The sequence below is a fragment of the Pongo abelii genome, chromosome 10 (genome assembly GCF_028885655.2).
Source record: "Pongo abelii isolate AG06213 chromosome 10, NHGRI_mPonAbe1-v2.0_pri, whole genome shotgun sequence".
Classification (NCBI taxonomy): Eukaryota; Metazoa; Chordata; class Mammalia; order Primates; family Hominidae; genus Pongo; species Pongo abelii.
The window spans coordinates 122623271-122650599 of NC_071995.2; the positions used below are offsets into that span (position 1 = coordinate 122623271).

Genomic DNA, 27329 nt, shown 5'->3' on the forward strand with positions numbered 1-27329 from the left:
ACAGAATACCTGTAGCATAGGTCAGCCTTACGATGTACATGAATTACATATTCAGACGTTTTAGAACCTGATACATTTTGGAAAAGAAAAACAAAAAACAACTTCTACACCTATTCTGCAGTCTGCATTTAAAACAATAAATTCCTCTATTAAAAACGTAAAGCCAGGTTTGCTTGTGTGCCACAGGGAATATATCCAGGAAGGTTATTATGAAGCTCTCAAATCAAGATGATGGGAATAAGGCAGTTTGAACGAACAGCCTTCCCACAGTCAGGCCATTTTTGCTGATTTGGTTTAGAATTTTCAGAAATACTTAGTACACTCCACCTGTTCTTTGATGGGAATATCTAAGAAGGCTAGGTAGGTTCTTAGGGTTAGCCTGAGTCATCTAGGGGCTCAACTCCTTGTGAGGGGAAATGACAGTGAACAAGTTAGTACTTTGCTCCACAAATGCCATGAAAGGACAAATTTGCATCTTCTATCAGTATTTAACTTCCTTTTGCTAATGACAAATAAATATATATTTTTAAACGTGGGTGTTTTGCTTTATTATGCTCTGGTTTGGCAAGAAAGCCAAAGAACTCTGCTCCTTCCCTGCTTTTGTAGGCCACGAGGAACTCGTGCTTTCTCGGCTTATTTCCTCCTCCGCGGGCCTTCGACCCACGTGGCTGAGGGCTGAGGCCGTATCCTTCTGTCTGGCCTCTAATCCCGCCTCTGCCACCGCCGAGGTGCTGCGACCTTCGATCGTCTCGCCACCTCTCTAGCCCCAGCTTCATCTGCAAGGTGGGCGGGCTGCTTGCAGACCGGTCGGCGTGGGGTGGGGTCGCACCCTCGGCTGCAGCGGCCCGAGGGCGGCTCCTGGCGGCGAGGGTCCCGCTCCGCATCCAGGGGCGTGCGCGCTGCTGGGACCAGGGAGCAAGCAGCCTACCTCGGCGGCCCGGGGCCCAGGTGCGCGCCTCCGAGATCTCGGGGCCGGGGCGCGGGCTGCGGCGCGCGGGTTCGGGGATCGAGGGGCCGGGCGCCGGGCACTGCCGAGCTTGCAGCTCCCAGCGCCGGCGCCGTTGGCTGGGCGGGCTGTGGCCGTTGCCGGGGCGCCCATTGCTAGGGCCGCCGTTGCCACGGACGCCCGCCCTGCGCCCGGCTCCCTCTGCCCTGCGCGGCGCCATGGACGACCTGCGGGTGCTGTGGATGCGCGACCGCGTGTATGCGGCTTTCGGCATCACCGACCCCCAGCTTTTCGAGGACCTGCTCAACCGCGACGACGGCCAGGGCGAGGACCTCATCTTGCACTTCCTCAACCAGGCGAGCGAGGAGGAGGGCCCCTCGGCGCTCTTCATCTACCGCACGATGGTGCCGGAGGAGGTGGAGGTGGAGATTGGTGAGCCTCGACGCGCCGCTCCCTTCCCCGGGCTTCCCTCCTGCCCGCCCCGGCCTCTCCGGCGGGCGCGGGGGCTGCTAGAGCCTGCCCATCGTCCGGCCCCGGCCTCAGGGGCTGTCCACAAACGCTGCCGCCCGCCACGTGCAGGCCCCGGGCGAACCCAGCAATCACAGCCGTCCCTGCCCTCCTGGGCCCACAGCCCACTTGAAAGTCAGACCTTAATTGAAAAATCACAGCAAACACTGACTTAGCCCGCATCCCGTACCAGGTGCGATTCCAACGCTTGTATCAACTGCTTAACCCTACGAGGCGAGTGTAACCTCATCCCCATTTTACAGATCAGCAAACTGGCACGGAGGGGGTTAAGTAACCTGCCCAAGGCCCACGGGCAGTCAAGATCCACCGTGCAATAATCCGAACGGCTGGGTGGAGCCATGCCCAGGTGTGGCAGGGACCCAGGTCACTGTCACTCTCCTTGACGCTCGCAGGGTCTCACGGAGGGTCCGAAGAGCACCCCTTTCTACTTCTGGAGGCTCCTCATAACCTAAAAAGTAAAATAAGGCTAAGACAAAGTTTAAAAACTACGGTAGACTTTAAATGTTTATGTTGAACAAATTAGCATCGCAAATACAAAAAGACAGTGACCAGGGTCCCAGAACCCTCTGTGGAGGCGGATCCCCAGCCCCACCTACTCTCTGATAGGCCCAGGGACACTGAGAGGGCACGGAGGGGCCGGCACAGGTAAGAGGAGGAGGCAGGACAACTCGCTTCAGAAACAGCTAGAAGGAGACTGGGACCTCGAAAGCTGCCTCCTCGCAGGAGCACCAGCCGGAGCACAGCTGCCGGGACCTCCTGCCTGGCTGTCCAGTCTCCTGGGCTACTTTTCCAGCCCCTTAAGGACTTGGGGATCCTTTGCAGGGCCTCTCACTGGGTTCGGGTGGCAGGGCCGGCAGACCTTTGATTTTTTTTTTTTTTAAGGTACCAGGCACATTCATTTATTTTATTTTATTTTTTAACTTTTTTTTTTTTTTTTTGAGATAGGGTCTCACTCTGTCACCCAGGCTGCAGTGCAGTGGTGCGATCTTGGCTCACTGCAACCTCTGCCTCCAGGGCTCAAGTGATTCTCCCACCTCAACCTCCTGAGTAGCTGGGACTACAGGTATGTGTCACCATGCCTGGCTAATTTTTATATTTTTGGTAGAGACAGGTTTCACCATGTTGCCCAGCGTGGTCTCGAACCACTGAGGTCAAGTGATCCTCCCGCCTCGGCCTCCCACAGTGCTGGGATTCCAGGTGTGAGCCACCTGGCACCTGGCCACTTCTTTTTTTTTTTTTTTTTGAGACAAGTCTAGCTGTCGCCAAGGCTGGAGTGCAGTGGTGCAATCTCGGCTCACTGCAACCTCCACCTCCCTGGTTCAAGCAATTCTCCTGCCTCAGCCTCCCAAGTAGCTGGGACTACAGGCACCCACCACCATGCCCGGCTAATTTTTGTATTTTTAGTAGAGACAGGGTTTCATCATATTGGCCGGGCTGCTCTTGAACTCCTGACCTAAGGTGATCTGCCCACCTCGGCCTCCCAAAATGCTGGGATTACAGGTGTGAACCATCGCGCTTGGCCACCTTCATTTATTTTAAATTCATTATTTGCTTGCACAAAATAAAACGTCTTCATCATAAAGAAATCCAAAACCATAAATAAACAACAATAACAAATCCCTAGTACCATCTGGAGAGAGGACCATATGATCACGTTTTGGAATTTAACCTTCCAGCCTATTATTTTTTTCTCCCTGGCAGACCTTTGGACCCGGACATTAGATTATAACTGGACCTCGAATGTAGGCACTTTCATTGGCACCAAGTGAAATTATGGAAGCCAAAAAGACACTCGCAGGATTGACCATTTAACATGTACCACCACTGCAGGAACTCGGGTTTCGTATACATTAAAAAAAAATTACAAGACCCTAAAACAATGGATGTGACTTGGATTTCTTGCAGAAGCCCTCCAAGGGCCTCTGTTAACAGTGGGGTGGCTGTTGTCTGCTGTGTTTACTAGCACGTGTTTAGCCCAAATGTCATCCTGTGTGGAAGCAGAGTTCAGTCTCACCTCAGAGGGTGCCCCTGGTTAATTCCTGGACCCTCCAAAGGGAGCTCAGAACTCCCCTCCCCCTGCCCCCTGACCCGTTTCTGGGCTGTCTCTGTCCCTGCTCTTCCCTTCCATTCCCATCCCTTCTCCACTATCACCTCATGGTGAAAAGCTGACCCTGGATTCCTTGCCGAAGATGCTGTCTCTGGAAACTCTCAAAGCTGCCAATTCTGGAGGTGCCAGATGGCGTCGGGTGTTGGGGGTTCTGGCCAGGTGGGGAGAAGAGACCTCATCCCCAACTCCACACATTGTCACTCACTCTCTGCTTGTTAAACCTATAAGCTCATATACACCCTTGAACAGTTTCCCTAGATTATTTTTGGGGGACAGATGGTTCTGGTCTGTTCAGAGGACCTGCAGAGAGCCCAGCGTGTCCCTTCTTTCCTTTTTTTTCCTCCTCTTTCTGCCCCTGCCCTGGTCAAGATTTCTCTCTGCTCCTGGTTAGAAATTATAGGAATGGAGACAAACAGGTACTGGGGCAGGTGGTGGTGAGAAAGGCGAGGTGTCCTTCCGGGCAGCAGATACCCCAGATACTGATCCAGTAGGTACATGTGTTCCTTCTGGAAAAAACAAAATGGAATCATACTGTACGTATCATTTAGTAACTTCCTTACATTTAAAGAAATTACACAAATATTGCCAGAACACATGTTTTCTTAAAAATTCACAGAACATAGAATTACATATAAAAAGAAAAAGCAACGCTTCTCCATCTCTTAAGCTCCAGTCCTGCTCTTATTCCTAGGGGTAACCACTATTATTAGTTTGGTGTGTTTCTGGTTGGCTCTTTTGTCAAATTATCAGTCAATCAATCAGTCAATCATCTACCAACCGACTGATCTGTCTCCCTACCTTCCTATGCATCTATCTATCTATCTATCTATCCATCTATCTATCTACCTATACCTCAATCTATACATCTATCTGTCTATACCTCTATCTATACATCTATCTATACATCTACCTATCTATCTCCTGTCTACCTACCTACCTATACATCTATCTCTCTCTCTCTCCTGTCTACCTAATTACCTATACATCTATCTCTCTCTATTATCTATCTACCAACAGACCAATTTATCTGTGTGTCTACCTATCACTCACCTATCATCTATCCATCTATCAATTATCTACCAATCTATCTACCTACCTACCTATACATCTATCTATATCTATACATCTATCTACCTACCTATCTACCTACCTACCTATACATCTATCTCTATACATCTATCTATCTATCTATCTATCTATCTATCTATCTATATCCTGTCTACCTACCTACCTATACATCTATCTCTGTCTCCTGTCTATCTACCTAATTACCTATACATCTATCTCTCTCTCTATTATCTATCTACCAACTGACCAATCTATCTGTATGTCTGTCTACCTATCATTTATCCATCTATCAATTATCTACCAGTTTATCTACCTACCTACCTATACATCTATCTGTCTCTATCTATCCATCCATCTATCTATCTACCTACCTACCTACGTACACGTTTGTTTATCTGTCTATCTGTCTGTCTATCTCTGTCTGTATAGGCATAAGGTCAGGGCTATTGAGATCAATTAATCAGCCTACCTACCTACCTACCTGCTTGTCATCTATATCTGTCTATCCTTGTTCTATCTACAATCTATATTTCTCTCTATAATGATAATATATGGATATATAGAGTTCCTAAAACTATAAATATCATACTATATATACATATTATTTTGTGACTTCTCCCTCAACCACATGTCTTGGTTATTTTTTCAGGTCAATACCTACAGTTCTACCTAACTTGATAGATTTTAAATACATAGATGTATCATATTCTACTCATCCATTCTCTAATTAATGGACACTTAGCTTTTCAGAGTATTCATTCTACAAACAATGGAATAATGTCCGTCTATCCTTGCATACTTTGTGTATTTCTGGAGGATAGATTTATAAAAATGAAATGCATCTGTAACAAGTACAGTTTTTTACAATTTGAGTGGGTCCTGTTGGTTCACAGCCAGTGGTGGTGGATGAGGCGCCTGTTTCCCAACGGCCTCCCCGACATTCACTATTGGCCATTTTTTAGATTTTTGCCAATTCCATAGAAGAAAAGTAGTTGCACTTCCTTACTCTAATTTATGTAAATGTTAATGTAGTTGAGACTCCTTTTTTCCCTTCAGTTTTTTCTTTTCTTTTCTTTTTTTTTTTGGGACAGAGCCTCACTTTGTCTCCCAGGCTGGAGTGCAGTGGTGTGATCTCGGCTCACTGCAACCTCCGCCTCTTGGGCTCAAGTGATTCTCCTGCATCAGCCTCCCGAGTAGCTGGGATTACAGGTGTGCACCACCACACCCAGCTAATTTTTTTGTATTTTTAATAGAGACGAGGTTTCACCATGTTGACCAGGCTGGTCTCGAGATCCCGATCTCAAGTGATCCACCCACCTCGGCCTCCCAAAGTGCTGGGATTACAGGCATGAGCCACTGCACCTGGCCTCCTTCAGTTTTTAAATTGTAGTAACATACACATGGCCTGCAATTTACATCTTAACCATTTTGAAATGTACAGTTTAGGGTGTTAAATACATTCATAGTGTTGTGCACCCAGGAGCCTCTTTCTTATGCTTCTTGGTTATTTGTATTTCTTCTGGGCTGGTGGTAACTCTGATCATTTCTGTATCCTTCGTCTCTTGGCAGAATTTGCACAAACCTCCTTGGCTGTCACTGAAAGCTGGCTCCAGTAAGGAATACTGCTGTACCACTGTAACATAACGAGTCTCCTGTGGGCCACATACCAACCCCTTGGCTCCACAGAAAGCAAAGATATCAGGTGTTTCATGCAGTGAACGATTACGTTTTATATTTTCTCCCCATTTATGTGGCCATAAAGATGAGATACCTGTCCTGTCTGAAGAGGGAGAAGAGGAAGAAGAGATTTATTCTCAAAAAGTGGAGTCCGTGGATAAAGTGCGAGGTGTGGAATTGGGAGGGATCGTGGGAGGGTGGAACTGAGAAAGCCCCCCGCAGCGGGAGTAGGGTGCTGCCTGCCATGCCACAATCAGTTTGTACTTTCACTGGGTGTGAACCACAAAGAGAAGTGCTGGGTCATGAATACACGGATGTAGTAGTTTCCCACGGCTGCCGTCACAAGTGACCACAGACTGGGTTGGCTGAAAACAACACAGATGTATTCTCTCACAGCTCTGGAGGCCGGAACTCCAAAATTAAGGTGCTGGCAGGGCTGCGCTCCCTCTGCAGGACCAAGGGGAGGATCCTTCCCAGCCTCCTCACTGCAGTCTAGGGGTCAGGGTGTCCTCGGCCTGCAGCATCATCACTCCAGTCTCTACATCCATCGTCACATGGCCTTGTCCCCTCTCTGTCTTTCTTCTTCTCCGTGTGTCCTCTCTCCTTCTTCTTCTTCTTCTTTTTTTTTTTTTTTGAGACAGGGTCTCGCTCTTGTCACCCAAGCTGAAGTGTAATGCTGTGATCTCAGCTCACTGCAACCTCCGCCTCCCAGGTTCAAGAGATTCTCCTGCCTCAGCCTCCCAAGTAGCTGCGATCTCAAGCACCCACCACCACACCCAGCTAATTTTTGTATTTTCAGTGGAGACGGGGTTTCACCATGTTGGCCAGGCTGGTCTTGAACTCCAGACCTCAGGTGATCCGCCCTCCTCGGCCTCCCAAAGTGCTAGGATTACAGGTGTGAGCCGCCGTACCCGGCCGTCCTCTCTCCCTCTTATACAGGCACCAGTCACATTGGATTTTGGGCCCACTCTAATCCATATCACCTCGTCTTTACTAATTACATCTGCAAAGACCCTGTTTCCAAATGAGGTCACAGCTTTAGGACAGGCATTGTGGGGGACACTCTTCAACCGAGTGTAGTATGTAACATACAAACACTCATGCAGGCGGTGTCTCAGCCAGCTCAGCAAACACAGGCTTTGTACTTTGTTTTGTAGAGTGGGTTTCCCACTGCGCAAACTGCAGATGCCATTTTCTTAGGAGAATCTTCAAGGCACAGAACTTTTCATGTATTTATTTGTTTTTGACACAGGACCTCACTCTGTTGCCCAGGCTGGAGTGGTGCTATCATAGCTCACTTCAGCCTCTAACTTCTAGGCTCAAGCAATCCTCCTGACTCGGGCTCCTGAGGAGCTGGGACTGTAGAGGTGCACCAACATGCCTGGATGACATTTTGATTTTTTGTAGAGATGGGGTCTTGCTATGTTGCCCAGGCTGGTCTCGAACTCCTGGGCTCAAGCAGTCCTCCCACCTCAGCCTTCCAAAGTATTGGGATTACAGGCATGAGCCACTGCTTCTGGCCAATAATTTATTTTTAACCAAATTGTAATCCCCTCAAGTAGCAAAGACTGTGGAGAGGGAACTACAAGTTAGAAATAAAAGATGGTTTGAATAAGGCTTGTTTAAAGTGGGTTTTTGGTTTTTTTTTGGAGACGAAGTGTTGCTCTGTCATCCAGGCTGGAGTGCAATGGTGCGATCTCGGCTCGCTGCAACCTCCTCCTCCTGGGTTCAAGCGATTCTCCTGCCTCAGCCTCCTGAGTAGCTGGGACTGCAGGCACACACCACCACATCCAGCTAATTTTTTTTTTTTTTTTTGAGACAGAGTCTTGCTAGTTTTTGTATTTTTAGTAGAGATGGGGTTTCACCTTGTTGGCCAGGCTGGTCTCAAACTCCTGACCTCAGGTGATCCACCCACCTCGACCTCCCAAAGTGTTGGGATTACAGGCGTGAGCCACCACGCCTGGCCTAAAGTGGGTTTTGATAAGGCAGATGGTAGTTCTGGATGCCACAGCAATGTCTGCTGAGGTCTCCTAGGAAAGCACTCTCAGCTTCTGAGCCCAGTACATCCATGAAGAGGACAGGTTTGGGTGGGAAGAGCTGTTTAGATGGGAAGGTCGGAGAAGTCCTTTCTCACAAAGTAAATTAACATTATTATATATTTTCTTCTTTTCTTTTTATGGTGGTAAAATGGATGTCACTTTTACCATTTTTACCATTTCTAGGTGACATTAAGTACATTCATAAGTGTATTTTCCTTTTTAAAGATGCGGCCTTGCTCTGTGGCCCAGGCTGGAATGCTGTGGTGTGATCATGGTGCCCTGTAGCCTTGAACTCTTGGGCTCAAGTCCCAGCCTTCCAAGTAGCTGGGACTACAGATGTGTGCCATCATGCCTGGCTAAGTTTTTTTTTTGTTTGTTTGTTTTTTTTAACTTAAATTTAATTTTGTGGGCTGTTGTGGTGGCTCACGCCTATAATCCCAGGACTTAGGGAGGCCAAGGCAGGAGGATCACTTGAGGTCAGGAGTTCGAGACTAGCCCAGCCAACATGATGAAACCCATCCCTACTAAAAACACAAAAATTAGCCAGGTAGCCAGGCGTGGTGGCACGTACCTGTAATCCCAGCTACTCAGGAGGCTGAGGCAGGAGAATTGCCTGAACTTGGGAGGCAGAGGTTGCAGTGAGCCAAGATCACGCCACTGCACTCCAGCCTGGGTGACACAGTGAGATCTGTCTCAAAAAAAATTTTTTTTTAAATTTTTTTGTAGAGATGAGGTTTCACTACATTGCCCAGGCTGGTTTCAAACTCCTGGCCTCAAATGGTCTTCCACCCTGTAGCTGAGATGATAGGCGTGCACCATCACTCCTGGATAACATTTTGATTTTTTGCAGAGATTAGAGACTACTCTAATGCTGTTAGAGAATTAGCAGTGGACTACAGGCTATTTATGGCACGGCACCTGCTCATAAGTGAGATTTTTTTTTTTACTGTAGTCTATTGCTAGTTCTCTAATAATGTTGGTACTGCTGTCTATAGACTATTCCCCTACCAACCACGGCGCCGATGCCCTTACCCGTGCTGTCATTTAGTCCTCCAGAATCTGGCTGGTAGATGTTACTGCCCCATTTTATGGATGTGAAAACTAATAGCAGAGAGGATTCAGACCCCTGACATTGAGTTGATGCCAAAGCCACAGTGACTTTGCACAGTGCCTTTCAAAGTAAGAGCTGAGGGAAAGCTCCCAGGGAAAGCTCCTTTCTCTAATCACCAGGCCTGTTGGATGTTCTGAGGGCTCAGACTTGGTGTCTGCTGAGGTTTCTGAATCTGTATCAATCAGAGTGGGCTTGAGACAGGTGCGTCATTTCATTTAGACTGTTTTTCTTCTTGTCCCTCACAAGTTTTGCATCTCATGGTGAAAAAGGAGTAAATGCTAACATACTAGCTGTAATTCTTTTTCCTTTTTTTTTTTTGAGATGGAGTCTCGCCGTGCCGCCCAGGCTGCAGTGGCACAATCTTGGCTCACTGCAACCTCTACCTCCTGGCCTCAAGTGACTCTCCCATCTCAGCCTCCCGAGTAGCTGGGATTACAGGCACGCACCACCATGTCTGGCTAATTTTTGTATTTTTAGTAGAGACGGCGTGTTGCCATGCTGGCCAGGCTGGTCTTAAACTCCTGACATCAAGTGATCCATCCACCTCAGCTTCCCAAAGTGCTGGGATTATAGGCATGAGCCACTGCACCTGGCCTGTAATTCTTGTCTTTATGATAAACTCCCTTTTAAGTAAAAAACCTCAGAGAAGTCACAGGGTCACAGGGTGGACACTGTACCTGAGAGAATGCAGACACACACACGTTAAATTTCTGATGGACACCTGTCAAAAACGAAACAATCCTTGTCAATTACAGCGTGAGTCAAGGCCACAATCAGATTGATTGGAACAGAAGGTGTGCACAGTTATTCGATAACTCGCCTTTTGAATGAAATGTCCTGGTGCACAAAATGCAGGGCTGCTCTTGATGGTCGGAAACCGAATTTTCTGATTATTTTCTCTTACACTTTGATTGACGTTTTGCAGCTAACCGTGTGTCACTGAGAACTGAATCTCTAGGTCAACCTCTAATCAACATAGAGGATGAAGAAATGGACAAAGAGATTTCAGAAAAACTCCCTTCCAAAGTAAGCATGGCTCTTTGTCCTTGTTGGTGGGGTAATGGGGACCCCTGACACCCTTTAGGATTCAGGGTAACTGACACAGCCCCATCCAAGGGATTTATCATGTTGGAATGGAGATTATAGGATCCCAAGGCCACCCTCAGATTCAGTGATTGGCTGGAAGGACTCACAGGATCCAGAAAATCTGTTATATTCATAGTTATAGTTTATTACAGGGAAAGGATGCAAATTAGACTCAGCAAAAAGAGGAAAAAACGTGCACAGGACAGAGACCAGCAGAAAATAGGCACAAACTTCCATCTGTTCCCTCCCAGTGGAGTTTCATGGACAGCACTTAATTCTCCTGGTAGCTATGAGTGGCAACATGCATGAAGTATTGCCAACCAGAAAGGCTCACCTGAGCCTTGGTGTCTGGGGTTTTTACTGGGGATCAGTCACACAGCCAGGAGCATCCATGTGGCTGACCTTAGTTACTCAGCTCCCCTTCATCTCCAGCCCTCACCACCACCCTAGAGGTTGAACTGATCCTATATGACTGGGGCCCCAGCAAACAAAAACAGGCACTCACCAAAATCACATTGTTAGCATGCACCTTCAGGAATGGCCCAAGGATGTAGGTACACAAAGACTCCCATATTAGGCAGGATATTCCAAAAGCTTAGAAGTTGTCATCCCAAGAGCCAAAGGTCAGTTCTGAAGACATTTGGCACGTGTGGGGTTTGGACAACACAGGCCTGCTAAATGGACCCTGTTCTGTGAAAACCCCAAGGTTGGAGTTTAAGGCTAGGATGTAAGCATTCAGCCTGGCCTATGCTTACCAAAATCATGCTTCATTGCCTCATAAATATGTCCCATCTGCAAAACAAAATTCAAGCTCCATCTGGACCTTTGGCAGGTCAGTTTGTTTAGGTGTTGCTGCACTGGTTGGTCAATAGAGTCAGGCTGACAGCACAGAGTCTGGGTGCATTTAGCTCCTGTGTTTAGCTGGTACCCACTGTGTGGCTGTGGTTGCATTGTCAGAACATGAGACCAGCCATTGTGTTGAGAGGAGAGCTTAGGTGTACTTGAATATTAGGTTCTTTAGGTGAATGGATGTATCACAAGAATGAATGGTTTTTCTTCCCCATGTTTCAGAGAACTGTGAAGCTCATCATGGAAAAGATGCATCTCCACATGCTCTGTACCCCTCTTCCTGAGGAGTTCCTGGACCAAAATGTGGTGTTTTTCCTTAGAAATACCAAAGGTACATTTCTGGCATGTGTGTGTGTATGTGTGTTGAGGGGGTGTGGTTGTGCATGCACTTGTTCACTCTCATTCTGTTGTCTTTTTACGGTTATCTTTCACCTATGCCAAGCTCTCTTTCTTTTCCATACTGGGTTCTTACATAGTCTTCTCAAAGCTAATTTCCAGTAAAGAAGTGTTAGAGATAAAGAAATGTATTCAGCCAATGATAGTGCATGTCTGCACATATTTGGAGAAGGTGTGAAGACTGAAACTTGTGAAATAATGGCTTCAGTGGGTATATTTGTTATGTGTGTTTTGTTTCCCAGTTAGATCAAGGGAAGAGTCCAAGTAACCTTTAAAATGTTTACCATGGTGATTGATTTTTGGTCAGGTAGAGTAAATACATATCAAATAAAACCTTGTTTGTTGGAAGGGTAGATGTTACCAAGTAGGTCTTTTCAAACAACCCATGACTCAAAAGATGCTTTGGCAATGGATTGAGGAAGACTTGCTGGGGAGTGAAGACAGGCAAAGCCAGTGCCCAAGTCAGCTTGGATGGTTGTAACAAATTGCCGTAGGCTGGGGGGCTTCACCAACAAACATGTATTTCTCACAGCTCTGGAGGCTGGGAAGTCCAAATCAAGGTGCTGGCAGATCTGGCATCTGGCGAGGGCCACTTCCTGGTTCACAGATGGCACCTTCTCCTATCCTCCCATGGTGGAGAGCAGAGAGAGAGAGCAAGCTCTCCTGTCTCTTCCTATAGGGACACCAATCCAATCGTGAGACTCCACCCTCATGACCTAATCACGTACCAAAGGCCCCACCTTCTAATACCTTCACCGTGGGGATTTAAGCTTCAACATGTGGATTTTAGGGTCATTCAGTCCATAGCAGCAAAGAATCCAGCCAGCGTTTCTAGACAACCCAGATAATTTCTGGTTTTGTCCAGCGTTAGATACTCCAACCAGATCAGTGAATGTGTGCAGCTCTTGTGCGCTGTTCATACTAATCCATGAACCACAGTGCATCGGTATCCATTTCAGCTTCTCATGGGCCCTCAGATTTGTTTAAACACAAATAGGGGATATTCTGAATCTGTAACCAGAACATTCCTTGTAGCAACTTGGGAAGAAGGAGAAGATTCCTGTTCTCTTGGAAATGTTAACTGTTGGCTGCTCTCTCTCGCTGACCTTACATTCTACACCTGTTCTTATTTAGATGCAATCTCTGAAGCTACCGACATGAAGGAAGCTATGGAAATTATGCCAGAAACACTGGAGTATGGAATTATAAATGCTAATGTGCTCCATTTTCTGAAGGATATTATATGTCAGGTAAACGTGGAGAAAGGAAGAAATTCTAGTATTTCTAAAGTTGAGGTCATGTGGTTTGTTTATTCCACAAATAGGTAGTGGGCAGCTCTTCTGTCTCAGGTGCTGTTATGGGCACTGAGGTGCTGAGAGCAGCTCGGCTGGGGAGACCCTAACCCAGTGGTGCTAGAGAAATTAAAGACACACACACAGAAATATAGAGGTGTGAAGTGGGAAATCAGGGGTCTCACAGCCTTCAGAGCTGAGAGCCCCGAACAGAGATTTACCCACATATTTATTAACAGGAAACCAGTCATTAGCATTGTTTCTATAGATATTAAATTAACTAAAAGTATCCCTTATGGGAAACAAAGGGATGGGCCGGAATTAAAGGAATAGGCTGGGCTAGTTCACTGCAGCAGGAGCATGTGCTTAAGGCACAGATCGCTCATGCTATTGTCTGTGGCTTAAGAATGCCTTTCAGCGGTTTTCCGCCCTGGGTGGGCCAGGTGTTCCTTGCCCTTATTCCCGTAAACCCACAACCTTCCAGCTTGGTCATTAGGGCCATTATGGACATGTTACAGTGCTGCAGAGATTTTATTTATGGCCAGTTTTGGGGCCAGTTTATGGCCAGATTTTGGGGGGCTTGCTCCCAACACTGAGGGTCAAGCAGTAGACAGGACAGGCAATGACCCTGCTCTCTAGGAGCTTATGTAGGGGAAAGACATGGCACACAAGCACATCTACGAGAAAATACTGACAAGTGGCATGAGGAAAATAAACCCTGATATGAGACAGAAATGGGCCATGTGCAGTGTGTGTGTGCAGAGGGCATGCTGAGGAATGGCCTTGCTGAGGATGTGATGTCTAAGCTTTCTTTTTTATTTTTATTATTTTTCGAGACAGAGTCTCTCCGCCATCCAGTCTGGAGTGCAGTGGCACAGTCACGGCTCACTGCAGCCTCAACTCTCAAGCGATCCTTCTGCCGCAGCCTCCTGAGTGGCTGGGATTACAGGCATACACCACCATGCCTGGCTCATTTTTGTACTTCTTATAGAGACAGGGTCTCACCATGTTGCCCAGGCTGGTCTCCAACTCCTGGGCTCAAGCAATCTGCCCGCCTTGGCCTCCCAAAGTGCTGTGATTACAGGCATGAGCCACCATGCTTGGCCTGAGCTTTATAGACCAAAAAAATGAAAAACTCATCAGCAGGCCTTTTTCATGAATGATTAGGGAAATGATTAGGGATAAGGGAATGATAAGGGAATGATTAGGGAAATGCACTAGGGAAGGAAGGAAGAGGTGATATTGAACTGAGACCCAAATTAGGCCAAGGCATCAGACACGATAGGATGTGGAGGAAGAGCATGCTGGGCAGCGAGAACAGCAGGTGCAAAGGCCCTGAGGTAGAAGCAGCCTCAGCTTGGCCCATTAGGAGGATGGCCAGTGTGGCTGGAGGGAGGGCTGGAAATGAAGGCAGGTTTAAGCAGGGGAACAACAGGATCTGGTTTGCATTTTACCTCTGGCTATTGTGGGAAAACATATTGCTGGGGTGGAGGGGAAGGAAAGACCAAATAGAAAGCCATGGAAGAGCCCAGGTGGAGGGCTGTATTAGTCCATTTTCATGCTGCTATAAAGAACTACCCAGAATTTATAAAGGGAAGAGGCTAAATTGAGTCACAGTTCTGTATGGCTATGGAGGCCTCAGGAAACTTAAAATCATGATGGAAGGGGAAGCAAACATATCCTTCTTCATATGATGGCAGGAAGGAGAAGTGCTGCACAAAGAGGGAAAAGCTGCTTATAAAACCATCAGATCTCATGAGAACTCACTCACTATCATGAGAACAGTGGCATGGGGGTAACCTCCCCCATCATTCAATTACCTCCCACCAGGTCCCTCCCATGACATGTGGGGATTATGGGAACTACAATTAAAGATAAGATTTGGGTGGGGACACGGCCAAACCACATCGAGGGTGATGGTTATTTAGGCTCCAATCAGGGGAGGGAGGGAGAAGCAGACAGTGTGAGGAATGCCTTGAGGATCAGGCCATGGGACTTGCTGGACCGGGATTTGGAGGCTTTGAAGAGTATCACAAGACTAGAGAGTACAAAAAATGAGTCTTGGTCCCAGCACTTTAGGAGGGTGAGGTGGGAGGATCGCTTGAGGCTAGGAGTTTGAGAACAGCCTGGGCGATATAGCAAGACCCCATCTCTAAAAGAAATTTTAAAAAAGAATGACTGTTAGGATTTGGGCCTGAGAAACTGGGAGGATGGTGAAGTCATTACTGAGATGGAAGATGGGGAGAAACAGATATGGAGGGAAACTCAAGTGTTGTATTTTGCATGTTAAGCACAGGTGGCCTCTTAGACATTCAAGTCAAGGCATGAAGCAGGACGTATGAATCTAGAGCTCCGCGGGGAACTCAGGGCATCCGTCTAGCAAATATTCATTGAGCACCTACTGTATTTCATAGCAATGAACAACTGAGACAAAGTCTCTGCCTCGTGGAGCTTTCATTCTAGACGGGAAGATGTACATTAACCAAGATCAATGAGAAAATATATAGTGTGTTAAACAGCAACAAGAGTTAGGGAGAAAAATGAAGCCAGATAGGAAAGAAAAAGGAAACAAGGGGGACAGGGAAAGTTGATAGGTGGAAAGGTGGGGCTTTTGCAATTTTAGATAGGGTGGCCAGGAAGACTTCACTGAGATTTGGACAAAAAAGTCCAAACCAACACAATATCCTCTTTTGCTTGGACTATTGCAGGAGCCTCCAAAAAGATCCCCCAGTTTCTGTTCTTACCCTCTACGCTGCATTCTCCACATGCCAACCAGAGTGATGCTTTAAAATATGGGCATCATCACCACAGAGATGGTGTAAAACCAAGGGACTGGGTGGAACAACCAAGGGAGGGAGTAGAGATGGAAGAGATGAGGGGAGAGGAAAGTTAGGACATGGGTGATCCAGAAGCCAAGAGAAGACAATGCTTCACGGAAGAAGGGAGGGGCCCACCGTGCCACTTGCTGCTGGAGGTCAAGAAGGCACAGGCAAAGAAGAGCTGGAGGGCTTGGCCCTGGGTGACTTCCACGTGAGCAGTTCTGGGGATGGGAGCAGACGAGGTCTCACGGAGTACAAGTCACCCTGTGAGTTAGGCTGTGGGGCCCTCCCCACTGAGCTGCCCGCACACAAGGGACGTTATACCCAAAGATACCCTCCTTCATCGGGATGATGTCTTTTCCTAGTGTGACTTTGGAGGACTCAAGAACATTGGCTACCTTCTTATTTATTTATTTATTTTTATTTTTTGTTTTTATTTATTTATTTTTGAGACAGTGTCTCATTCTGCCACCTAGGCTGGAGTGCAGTGGCGCGAGCATGGCTCACTGCAGCCTTGACCTCCCAGGCTTAAACGATCCTCCCACCTCAGCCTCCTGAGTAGCGGGGAGGATCACTAAAAATTAGCCAGGTGCACGCCACAATGCCTGGATGATTTTTGTATTTTTTTTTTAAAGACGGTGTCTCAGTATGTTGCCAAGGCTGGTCTCAAACTCCTGGGCTCAAGTGATCTGCCCACCTCAGCCTCCCAAAATGTTGGGATTGCAGGCATGAGCCACCACATCTGGCCACACTGGCTACCTTCTTATGCAAACTGAACTTTTCATTCTAAAATAACAAAATAACATCAACCCCATTTCTACCAAAAATAAAAAGAAAAATCTGCTGGGCATGGCTGTGGGTGTCTGTGGTCCCAGCTACTCTGGAGGCTGAGGTGGGAGGATCGCTTGAACCCAGGAGTTTAAGGTTGAAGTGCATGGTGGTCATGCCACTGTACTACAGCCTGGGTGACAGAGAGATAGTACATCTCTAAAAAAAAAAAAAGAAAAATAAATAAGATGACATCAAAACATGATGTATAATTAATTCTTAGTGGTTATATGCATTGTGACAACCAGAGTCATGTCTAAAGGACACAGGGCTCAACTTGAAGAGGCTCATGCCAGCCACAGATGGGACATTTTGACCTTCAGTAAGGATAAAATTGCAGTGGATTGAAGCATAGACAATATATTCAAATACAGCCAGGTGCAGTGGCTTGTGCCTGTAATCCCAGCACTTTGGGAGGCCGAGGTGGATGGATCACCTGAGGTCAGGAGTTCGAGACCAGCCTGATCAATATGGCGAAACCTCCATCTCTACTAAAATTACAAAAATTAGCTGGGCATGGTGGCGTGCACCTGTAGTCCCAGCTACTTGGGAGGCTGAGGCAGGAGAATCGCTTGAACCCAGGAGGTGGAGGTTGTAGTGAGCTGAGGTCATGTCACTGCACTCCAGCCTGGGTGACAGAAAGAGACTCCATCTCAAAAAAAAAAAAAAAAAAAAAAGTATATATATATATACACACACACATATGTTCAAATGCATGAGTTAAAAAAATTTTCTTAAGAGACACAGTTCTTACTCTATTGCTCAGGCTATAGTGCAGTGGCACAATCACATCTCACTGCAGCCTCAAACTCTCAGATTCAAGCGATCCTCCCATCTCAGCCTCCGGAGTAGCTGGGTCTATAGGTGCGCACCACTAAGACTAATTTTCTTTTTTTGAGGCGGAGTCTCACTCTGTCGCCCAAGCTGGAGTGTAGTAGTGCAATCTCGGCTCACTGCAACCTCCGCCTCCTGGGTTCATGCCATTCTCCTACCTCAGCCTCCTGAGTAGCTGGGACTAGAGGCACCCACCACCACACCTGGCTAATTTTTTGTATTTTTAGTAGAGATGGGGTTTCACCATGTTAGCCAGGATGGTCTCGATCTCCTGACCTCGTGATCCACCCGCCTCGGCTTCCCAAAGTGCTGGGATTACAGCTGTGAGCCACCGTGCCCGGCCTAATTTTTTTTTTTTTAATTGTAGAGGTGGGGTCTCCCTATGTTGCCCCGGCTGTTCTCGAACTCCTGGGCTCAAGAGATTTTCCTGCCTTGGCCTCCCAAAGTGCTGGGATTACAGGCGTGAGCCACCGCAGCCAGCCCCCTGTGCCACAGTTTGTAACTTCTCAGTTACTGGTGGTATACAGAAATAACAGCACTGTTTTTGGGGCAGTCGTGTCAGGCCTGGTTAAAATTGGTGTCCTTGGATCACTTTAAGTCAAATGTAATCTCTCTGTCTTTAGGTCTGTGCTCCGGTTTGAGTGGTTTTCACTTTGCACATTTGTATCTCAATATAAAAGAATATTCAGGCTGGGTGCAGTGGCTCACGCCTGTAATCCCAGCACTTTGGGAGGCCGGGGGGTGGATCAGGAGGTCAGGAGATCGAGACTAGCTTGACCAACATGGTGAAACCCCATCTCTACTAAAAATACAAAAATTAGCTGGGTGTGGTGGTGTATGCCTGTAATCCCAGCCACTCGGGAGGCTGAGGCAGGAGAATCGCTTGCACCAGTGAGGTGGAGGTTGCAGTGAGCCAAGGTTGTGCCACAGCACTCTAGCCTGGTGACAGAGCGAGACTCTGTCTCAAAAAAAAAAAAAAAAAAAAGAATATTCAAAACCAGAGGCAATTTAAATACATGAATTATTGAAAATGACGTCATATGATGTATTTCATAAAATTGGCATTTCAGGTTTTTTTGCCAGCATTGTCCTTCAATCAGCATAGGACGAGTACAACCGTGGGAGTCACATCTGGAGGAGGCTCTAATTCCTCTGAGTATGAATCAGACCTGCCGCCCATGCCTGGGGAGGCAGTAGAATATCACAGTATTCAATTAATACGGGATGAATTTTTAATGAACGTGCAGAAATTTGCAAGTAATATTCAAAGAACCATGCAGCAACTTGAAGGTAAGGTTTCATTTTCCTCCTTTTTAGTTAAGAATGATTATACTGTAGTTGGGATTACAGGTGCATGCCACCACGCCTGGCTAACTTTTGTGACATTTTTGTTTGTTTGTTTTGTAGAGACAGGGTCTCACTTTGTTGCTCAGGCTGGCAAAAATAATTTTAGCACAGGATTTTTTTTTTTTTTTTTTTTTTTTTTTTTTGAGACAGAGCCTCACTGTTGCCCAGACTGGAGTGCAGTGGTGAGATTTCGGCTCACTGCAATCTCCACCCCCTGGGTTCAAGGGATTCTCCTGCCTCAGCCTCCCAAGTAGCTGGGATTACAGGTGTGCACCACCACACCCAGCTAATTTTTGTATTTTTAATAGAGATGGGGTTTTACCATGTTGGCCAGGCTGGTCTTAAACTCCTGACTTCAAGTGATCCACCTGCCTTGGCCTCTCAGAGTGCTGGGATTACAGGTGTGAGCCACTGTGCCCAGCCTAGCACAGGATTTTTGAATACATTTTTCTTCATTGTTTTCTAGTAGTCAACATCCAGTGATGAGAAACTGAATGTTCTTCTAATTTTTCTCCCCTCCCCCTATACGTAAGCTTTTAAGAGCATCTGGTTATCCCTAGTGTTTTGATGTTAGGATGTTGGGCCTTTGTGTGGTACTTTTTTCATTCATTTTTTAAACACTCAGTGGGTGTTTTCAGTCCAAAGACTGAAAAATTATCTTGACATTTTCCTCCACTATTTGTTTTCTCTTGCTGAAATTCCTGCTGGATGGATGTCTAGAGATTCTATTTCTTATCTTTTCTCTTGTATTTGTCATCTTTTTGTGTTTGTATTCTTTCCTGGAGTGTTCTTCAACTTCTATGTTACCCATGTTTGATTGATAGTCATATCAGCTATTATATTTTTAATTTTTAAGACCTCTTATTCTTTGATTGTATCTTTTTTCATAGCATCCTGTTCTTGTTTGATGGATGCCATATGTCTCAAATCTCTGAGATAAATAGTTGGGCTTTCCTTTTGGAAATGTTCTCCTTTTGCCCTGTCCTGCCTCCCCTCCCCTCCCCTCCTCTTTTCTCCCCTCCCCTTCCCTTTCTTTTCTTTCCTTTCTTTCTTTTTTTTTTTTTTTTTGACAAGGTCTCACTCTTCCACCCAGGCTGGAGTGCAGTGGTACAAACATAGCTCACTGCAGTCTCAACCTTCTGGGAGCTCAGGCAATCCTCCCACCTCAGCCGCCCAAGTAGCTGGGATTACAGGCACACACCACCACGCCCAGCTAATTTTTGTATTTTTAGTAGAGAGGGAGTTTTGCCACGTTGGCCAGGCTGGTCTCGAACTCCTGACCGCAAGTGATCTTCCTGCCTTGGTCTCTTAAAGTGTTGAGATTACAGGTGCGAGCCATCGTGCCTGGCCTGTTCTCCTTTTCTTTACATTATCTCAATTTCCCCTGATGTCACTTTTCCCCTGATTTATCTTTGACTGACTGTTTCAGGCTGGTGGTTATCTAAACTATCTGCCGGTTCTTTGTTCAAGTTTTTAAAAATTGAAGTCACTAGGTTGTAAACTCAGGAACATCTTAAATAACTAAATCATTTTGATCAAGCTTAACACCGGAACAATTATCTAAAATGTTTGAATTACATTCTAATGAAAGAGAATGAGATACAGATATTATCAGGACAGGGGATGCAGCAGACCTTATTATACTGATGAAGCTTGAGAGAAGACCCAGCCGGTGAACTTGAATGTCTTTCTTTGTAATCATTTTTCCTGAACGAGTGACTGACTGATCGCTTTTATTTTCCTAGGTGAAATCAAGTTAGAAATGCCAACCATCAGTGTGGAGGGAGAGGTGTCCGACCTGGCAGCTGACCCGGAAACCGTTGACATCTTGGAGCAGTGTGTGATAAACTGGCTGAATCAGATATCCACAGCGGTTGAGGGCCAACTGAAGAAAACACCTCAGGTAGTTTGTGCAGGGCTTTCAGAGAGCCCCGATCCAGGTCATGCTTACCATGCTGGGAAAGAGCCCGGAGTCTGGGGTCTGGATCATCTGGCATCTTTTCTTACTGTTTTATGACTTCCTTAAGCCATCAAAATAAACACACCCAAAATATCATTTCTGGGCTTTCTGCTGTTAATGTGCTACCAGGTTACTACCTGGATTGATAAAGATAACACTTTAGATCAGTCAGGAAGCTTGGGCTGCCAAAAACAGGAAACCCAACTCAAGTCGATCAACTAAGAAAGCAAATTCCTTGGCTCACATAATGGAAAAGTCCAGAGGCAGAGTTGGCTTCAGGTCCAGTTTGATCAGGGCTCTGGCTGTGTTTCTGAATCTCTCAGTTCCAGACTCCTTTCTAGGGGCTGGGGAGCTTCATTCCTCAGGCTGGCTTCCTTGCAGCAGTTTCTGGCCTCACATCTGTACACCTCATTGTCCGGAGAAAGGCAGCGTGTGTTTCTAGCATCTGGAGAAAGGCAGAGTGTGTTTCTAGCATTCTCAGCTGGAGCCCTGAGATTCACTCTGATTGGACCACCCTGGGTCAAGAGCCCACCCCTGAAGACCCTGAAGGATTGGAGCAGTTGGACAGAAAGAACGGATGCTGAAAAAACCACCGTTAAGTGTCCACTCCACACTGATGATGAGAGTTCTTTGTGTGTTCATTTCACCTCTCAGGGTAAAGGCCCTCTGGCTGAAATTGAATTCTGGAGGGAAAGAAATGCAACCTTAAGTGCGCTGCATGAACAAACAAAGCTTCCAATAGTCAGAAAAGTCTTGGATGTTATCAAGGAATCCGACTCCATGCTTGTGGCTAATCTGCAGCCAGTGTTCACCGAGTTATTCAAGTTCCACACGGAGGCCTCAGACAATGTGCGCTTTCTCTCCACCGTGGAGCGTTATTTCAAGGTACGCTGGGTATGCTGTGCTTTGCAGTTAGCTCTGTCAAAGAGATTTCATATGATTTAATTTCCCTTTTAAAAATGTTCAGCATTTGGCCAGGAGCAGTGGCTCATGCCTGTAATCCCAGCACTTTGGGAGGCTGAGGCGGGCAGATCGCTTGAGCTCAGGAGTTGGAAACCAGCCTGGCCGACGTGGTAAAGCCCTGTCTCTCCAAAAAATACAAAAATTAGCTGGGTATGGTGGTGTGCACCTGTAGTTCCAGCTACTCAGGAGGCTGAGGTGGAAGGATTGCTTGAGCCTGGGAGATGGAGGTTGCAGTGAGCCAAGATTGCGCCACTACACTCCATCCTGGGCAACATAGCGAGACCCTGTCTCAAAAAATACCTCAGCATTTAAAAAATTGTGATAAAATAGACATTACATGATATTATCATTTTAACCACTACTAAGCATACAGTTCAGTGGCACTAAATACATACACAATGCTGTGTGTCCATTACACTATTTCCAAAACAGTTTCATCTTCCCAAACTGGAATTCTATGTCCATTAAACACTAACTCCCCCTTCTTCCTTACCCTAAGTCCCTGGTAACTTCTGTTCTCCTTTCTGTCTTTGTAAATCTGACTACTCTAGGGACTTCATATAAGGCGAGTCATGCAGGACTGATCCTGTGTGCAGTCTCTTTCACTCAGCACCAGGTTTTCAAGGTTCACCTGTGTTGTAGCGTGGAGCATGTTAGTGTTTCATTAGTTTCTATGGCAGAATCATATTCCATAGCATGGATAGACTACATTTTGTTTCTCTATTCATCAGCTGGTGGGCATTTGAGTTGTTTCTGCATTTTGGCTATTATGAAGAATGCTGCTACGAACATTCTTGTACAAGGATTTGTGTGGATGTGTGTTTTTAATTATTCATGTATTATGCATAGGAGTGCAATGGCTGGGTCATATGGTAACTGTTTAACCTTTTGAGGAATTTCTAGACTGTTTCCAAAGTGGTTGTCCCATTTTACATTCTCAAGAGCAATACACGAAGGTTCTGGTTTTTCCATATCTTCACCACCACTTGTTATTGTCTTTCTGATAATAGTCATTGTGGTTTAATTTGCATTTCTTTAACAACTAGTGAGACTGAACAACTTTTTATGTACTTAATGTGCTTATTGTCAATTTCATATTGTTGGTGAAATGTCTGTTTTAATCTTTTGCCCATTATTTATTTGAGTTATTATTATAAGAGATTAAAAAAAGTCTGCTCACCTGGGCAACATAGTGCAACCCCATCTCTATAAAAATAAAAATAAAAAATTAGCTGGTGTAGTGGTGCATGCCTGTATTCTCAGCTTACTTGGGAGGCTGAGGTGGGAGGATCACTTGAGTCCGGAGGGGAGTCGAGGCTGCAGTAAGCCATGATTGTGCCATTGCACTCCAGCCTGGGCACCAGACTTGGTCTCAAGAAAAAAAAAAAAAAAAGAGTGAAACTTCTTGCATGCTTACTGTTTTATGAAACTATTTGGACCCCAAGGCTAAGGGCTCTTACGTGGCTCTCTCCTCTCTTGGTCAGAACATAACGCACGGGTCTGGCTTCCACGTGGTCCTGGACACCATCCCCGCCATGATGAGTGCCCTGCGGATGGTATGGATCATCTCCCGACACTACAACAAAGACGAGAGGATGATTCCCCTCATGGAGCGCATCGCCTGGGAAATCGCCGAGAGAGTCTGCCGAGTGGTCAACCTGCGGACTTTGTTCAAGTAAGAAGCCGTAGCGTTCATTTTTTTGTTTTGTTTTGTTTCACTTTTTACTTTTTATATCTTAAACAGCCCTATTGAGCTATAATTCACATATAATTCTCTCACTTAAAATGTACAATTCACTGGCTCTTATGGCCGGGCACAGTGGTGCACACCTGTAATCCCAGCCCTTTGGGAGGCCAAGGTGGCGGATTACTTGAGGCCAGAAGTTCGAGACCAGCCTGCCCAACATGGTGAAACCCCATGCGTGGTGGGCTGGAATCCCAGCTTCATGGAAGTCTGAAGCATGAGAATTGCTTGAACCTGGGAGGTGGAGGTTGCAGTGAGTGGAGATCACACCATTACGTTCCAGCCTGGGTGACACAGCGAGACTCTGTCTCAAAAAAAAAAAAAGTACAATTCATTTTTTTTTTGTTTTTAGTATATTCACAGAATTGTGCAGCCGTAACCACTATCAATGTTAGAACATGTTCTTCATCCCTCAAAAGAAAACATGTGCCTTTTAGCAGTCACTCCCCACCTCTCCCCAATTGCCCAAGTCCTGGGAACCATACAGCGTGGTATCTTTTGCATATGAATGGAATCAGACACTATGTGACTTTTATGTCTGACTTCTTTCACTTAGCATCATGTTTTCAAGGTTCATCCACATTGTAGCATGGATCAATGCTTCATTCCTTTTTATGGCTAAATCATATTCCATATTCCATTGTATGGAGATATATTTTGTTACACACACACACACACACACACACACACACACACACACATATACATATATATCTATATGAAATTTTGTTTTAACTGCAACGTTCTTCCCCAGTTGTACCTGGAGAGACTGAGGCTGAAATGGAACCACCCTTGAGGGTGTAGGGAGATGATGGAGGATGCTAAGGGAGACAGATAACTTTTTTCACTTTCTTAAAAAATATCTATATAGATGAGGCCGGGTGTGGTGGCTCACGCCTGTAATTCCAGCACTTTGGGAGGCCAAGGCAGGCGGATCACTTGAGGTCAGGAGTTCAAGACCAGCCTGGCCAACATGGTGAAATCCTGTCTCAACTGAAAGTACACAAAATTAGCCGGGTGTGGTGGTGGGCGCCTGTAATCCCAGCCACTCAGGAGGCTGAGGCAGGAGAATCGCTTGAACCCAGGAAGTGGAGGTTGCAGTGAGCCGAGATTGCACCTGTCTATATCTGTATCTATATCATCATCTAGAGCTCTATCTAGATAGATAGATCTATCTGGATATCTATGTAGATCTATCTATATGTATCTAGATAGATATCTATATTTATCTATATCTGTACATAGGTATCTATGTCTATATCCATCTATACAGATAGGTATCTATGTCTATGTATATGTATTTATATAGGTAGCATATAAATGGAATCAGACACTATATGACTTTTTGTTATCTATAGATAGATATCTATATCTATATGTATCCATATCTATTTATATAGGTCTCTCTCTCTCTCTGTATCTACCTGCATAGCTACATCTCCGTTTCTATCTATCTGCATAGGTGAAGTAGGTACCCAAATGGTGGCATTGTCCTGCGCCGTGTTGCAGCTGCCGCTGTTGACCTCTGGCCTGGGGCCAAGGCCGCCTGCCCCTTCTGGTGCAGGGAGCGAGGTCACCAGGTAGCCCCAGCCCTGCACGTAGGCTGGCGGCTGCAACGGGAACCTCGCAGCTTGGGACTCCCGCCCTTGCACATGGGGCAGGGCAGCCGCTCGCCCGCTCCGCCTTTGCCTTTTCCGATAAGGCCGTGAAACCAGGGGGCGCCCGGGTCAGAGTTTCACGGGACACTGGCTCCCCAGCGGGGGAGTGCGGCTCGGACCCGGAGCTCCGCCCTCCTCCCATCACAGCATCTCTTGGCTTTGCAGAGAAAATCGAGCGAGTGCCCAAAACAAAACCTTGGAAGCCAGGAACACCCTCAGGCTGTGGAAAAAGGCCTATTTTGACACCCGGGCCAAGATAGAGGCTTCGGGGAGGGAAGCTCGGTGGGAGTTTGACCGGAAGCGGCTGTTCGAGAGGACGGATTACATGGCCACCATCTGCCAGGACCTCTCCGACATTCTGCAGGTAGGGGCTGGGCGAAGGCCGGCGGAATTTGCCCCAAAGAAGGCAGTTGGCTTTTGACAGTGGCCCCCTCCGTGTCAGGTAGGAGCTGGGCATCAGAAAGGGCCTGGCAGGGAGAAGCCCTTCAAAGAAAGAACATACGGAATATACTAGAATGTACCAGAATGGACCAGAGTACACCAGAGCTTTGCGACTCTTTGTTGCTTTCCCTGACATTCCTCCCTCTCCCTGCTTTTTGGCTTTCCTTTGACCCCTTTGGCCACTCCTTCTCCGTGTCTTTTGCAAAGCTCCCCTCCTCTGTCTTCCCCTTAAATATTGGAATCCCTCAAGAGGCCAGTCTGAGACCTCTCTTCACTCTCTCCCTAAGCCAGGCCCAGTCTTCCCAGAGCTCAATTGATGGACAAAGTGCCTAGTGGCCGATTGAATTAGCCACAGCCCTTGTCTCCTAAAGGTTCACCCACCCCTTCATTCTAAATGCATTCATGGAGAACTCACTGTGTGCTGGATACTCAGATGTCTTCCTGCTAGAGGAACCACAGCGAGTACAAAGCAGGTCCGGCTGCGGTGCGGCGGTGCAGCAGTGCCCAGCACCAGAGGGAGGTAATGCCCTATGCTCAAAGGCAGGAAAAAAAAATGCTGTAAAAAGAATTCAAATAGGCCAGGCATAATGGCTCACACCTGTAATCCCAGCACTTTGTGAGGCTGGGGTGGGAGGATCCCTTGAACCCATGAATTTGAGACCAGCCTGGGCAACATAGCAAGACCCTGTCTATAAAAAATACAAAAATTAGCCAGGTGTGGTGGTGCACACGTGTAGTCCCAGCTACTCAGAAGGCTGAGGTGGGACGTTGGCTTGAGCCTGGGAGGTTGAGGCTGCAGTGAGCCGTGGTCACGCCAGCGTACCCCAGCCTGGGCAACAGAGTGAGACCTTGCTTCAAAAAAAAAAAAAAAGGAATTAAAAATATGAAGCTTTTTCGGCTAGATGCAGTGGCTCACGCCTGTAATCCCAGCACTTTGGGAGGCCAAGATGGGTGGATCACGAGGTCAAGGAGTTCAAGACTAGCCTGACCAACATGGTGAAACCCCGTCTCTATGAAAAATACAAAAATTAGCTGGGCATGGTGGTGGGCACCTGCAATCCCAGCTATTTGGGAGGCTGAGGCAGGAGAATTGCATGAACCTGGGAGGTGGAGGTTGCAGTGAGCTATCGTGCCACTGCACTCCAGCCTGGGTGACAGAGCGAGACTCTGTCTCAAAACAAAAACAAAAAAAATTTAACTTCTATGTGGAATCACCATAGCTAGTGTGTGCATGGGTATTTCATTGTTACCAGAACAGTGGAAACGCTGCATAGAACTACGTCAGTGGTTTATCATCTCACCTCTGTGTGTGTGTGTGTGTGTGTGTGAGACAGAGTCTCGCTCTGTCACCCAGGCTGGAGTGCAGTGGCGCGATCTCGGCTCACTGCAACCTCTGCCTTCTGGGTTGAAGTGATTCTCCTGCCTCAGCCTCTTGAGTAGCTGGGATTACAGGCATGCACCACCACACCTGGCTAATTTTTGTATTTTTAGCAGAGACAGGGTTTCGCCATGTTTGCCAGGCTTGTCTCGAACTCCTGGCCTCAAGTGATCCGCCCGCTGCAGCCTCCCTGAAGCACTTTCAACTGCAAGTGCAAAGGCCCTGAAGCAGAAAGGGCCATGGCCTCAGAGGAGGGTG

General features: G+C 46.7%; 1 protein-coding gene across 1 annotated transcript in view; it reads left to right on the plus strand.

The window, feature by feature from the left end:
* Positions 1–524: 524 nt before the first annotated feature.
* DNAH10 (dynein axonemal heavy chain 10) overlaps positions 525–27329 on the plus strand; it is a 169130-nt gene continuing 142325 nt past the window's right edge. The window contains exons 1-10 of the mRNA XM_054527692.2: positions 525–1378; positions 6412–6495; positions 10402–10502; positions 11634–11742; positions 12942–13057; positions 18651–18870; positions 20673–20830; positions 21542–21772; positions 23335–23525; positions 25418–25616. Coding sequence (XP_054383667.1) covers positions 1165–1378; positions 6412–6495; positions 10402–10502; positions 11634–11742; positions 12942–13057; positions 18651–18870; positions 20673–20830; positions 21542–21772; positions 23335–23525; positions 25418–25616 — 1623 coding nt within the window. The 5' untranslated portion in view covers positions 525–1164. The remainder of the gene's footprint in view (positions 1379–6411; positions 6496–10401; positions 10503–11633; positions 11743–12941; positions 13058–18650; positions 18871–20672; positions 20831–21541; positions 21773–23334; positions 23526–25417; positions 25617–27329) is intronic.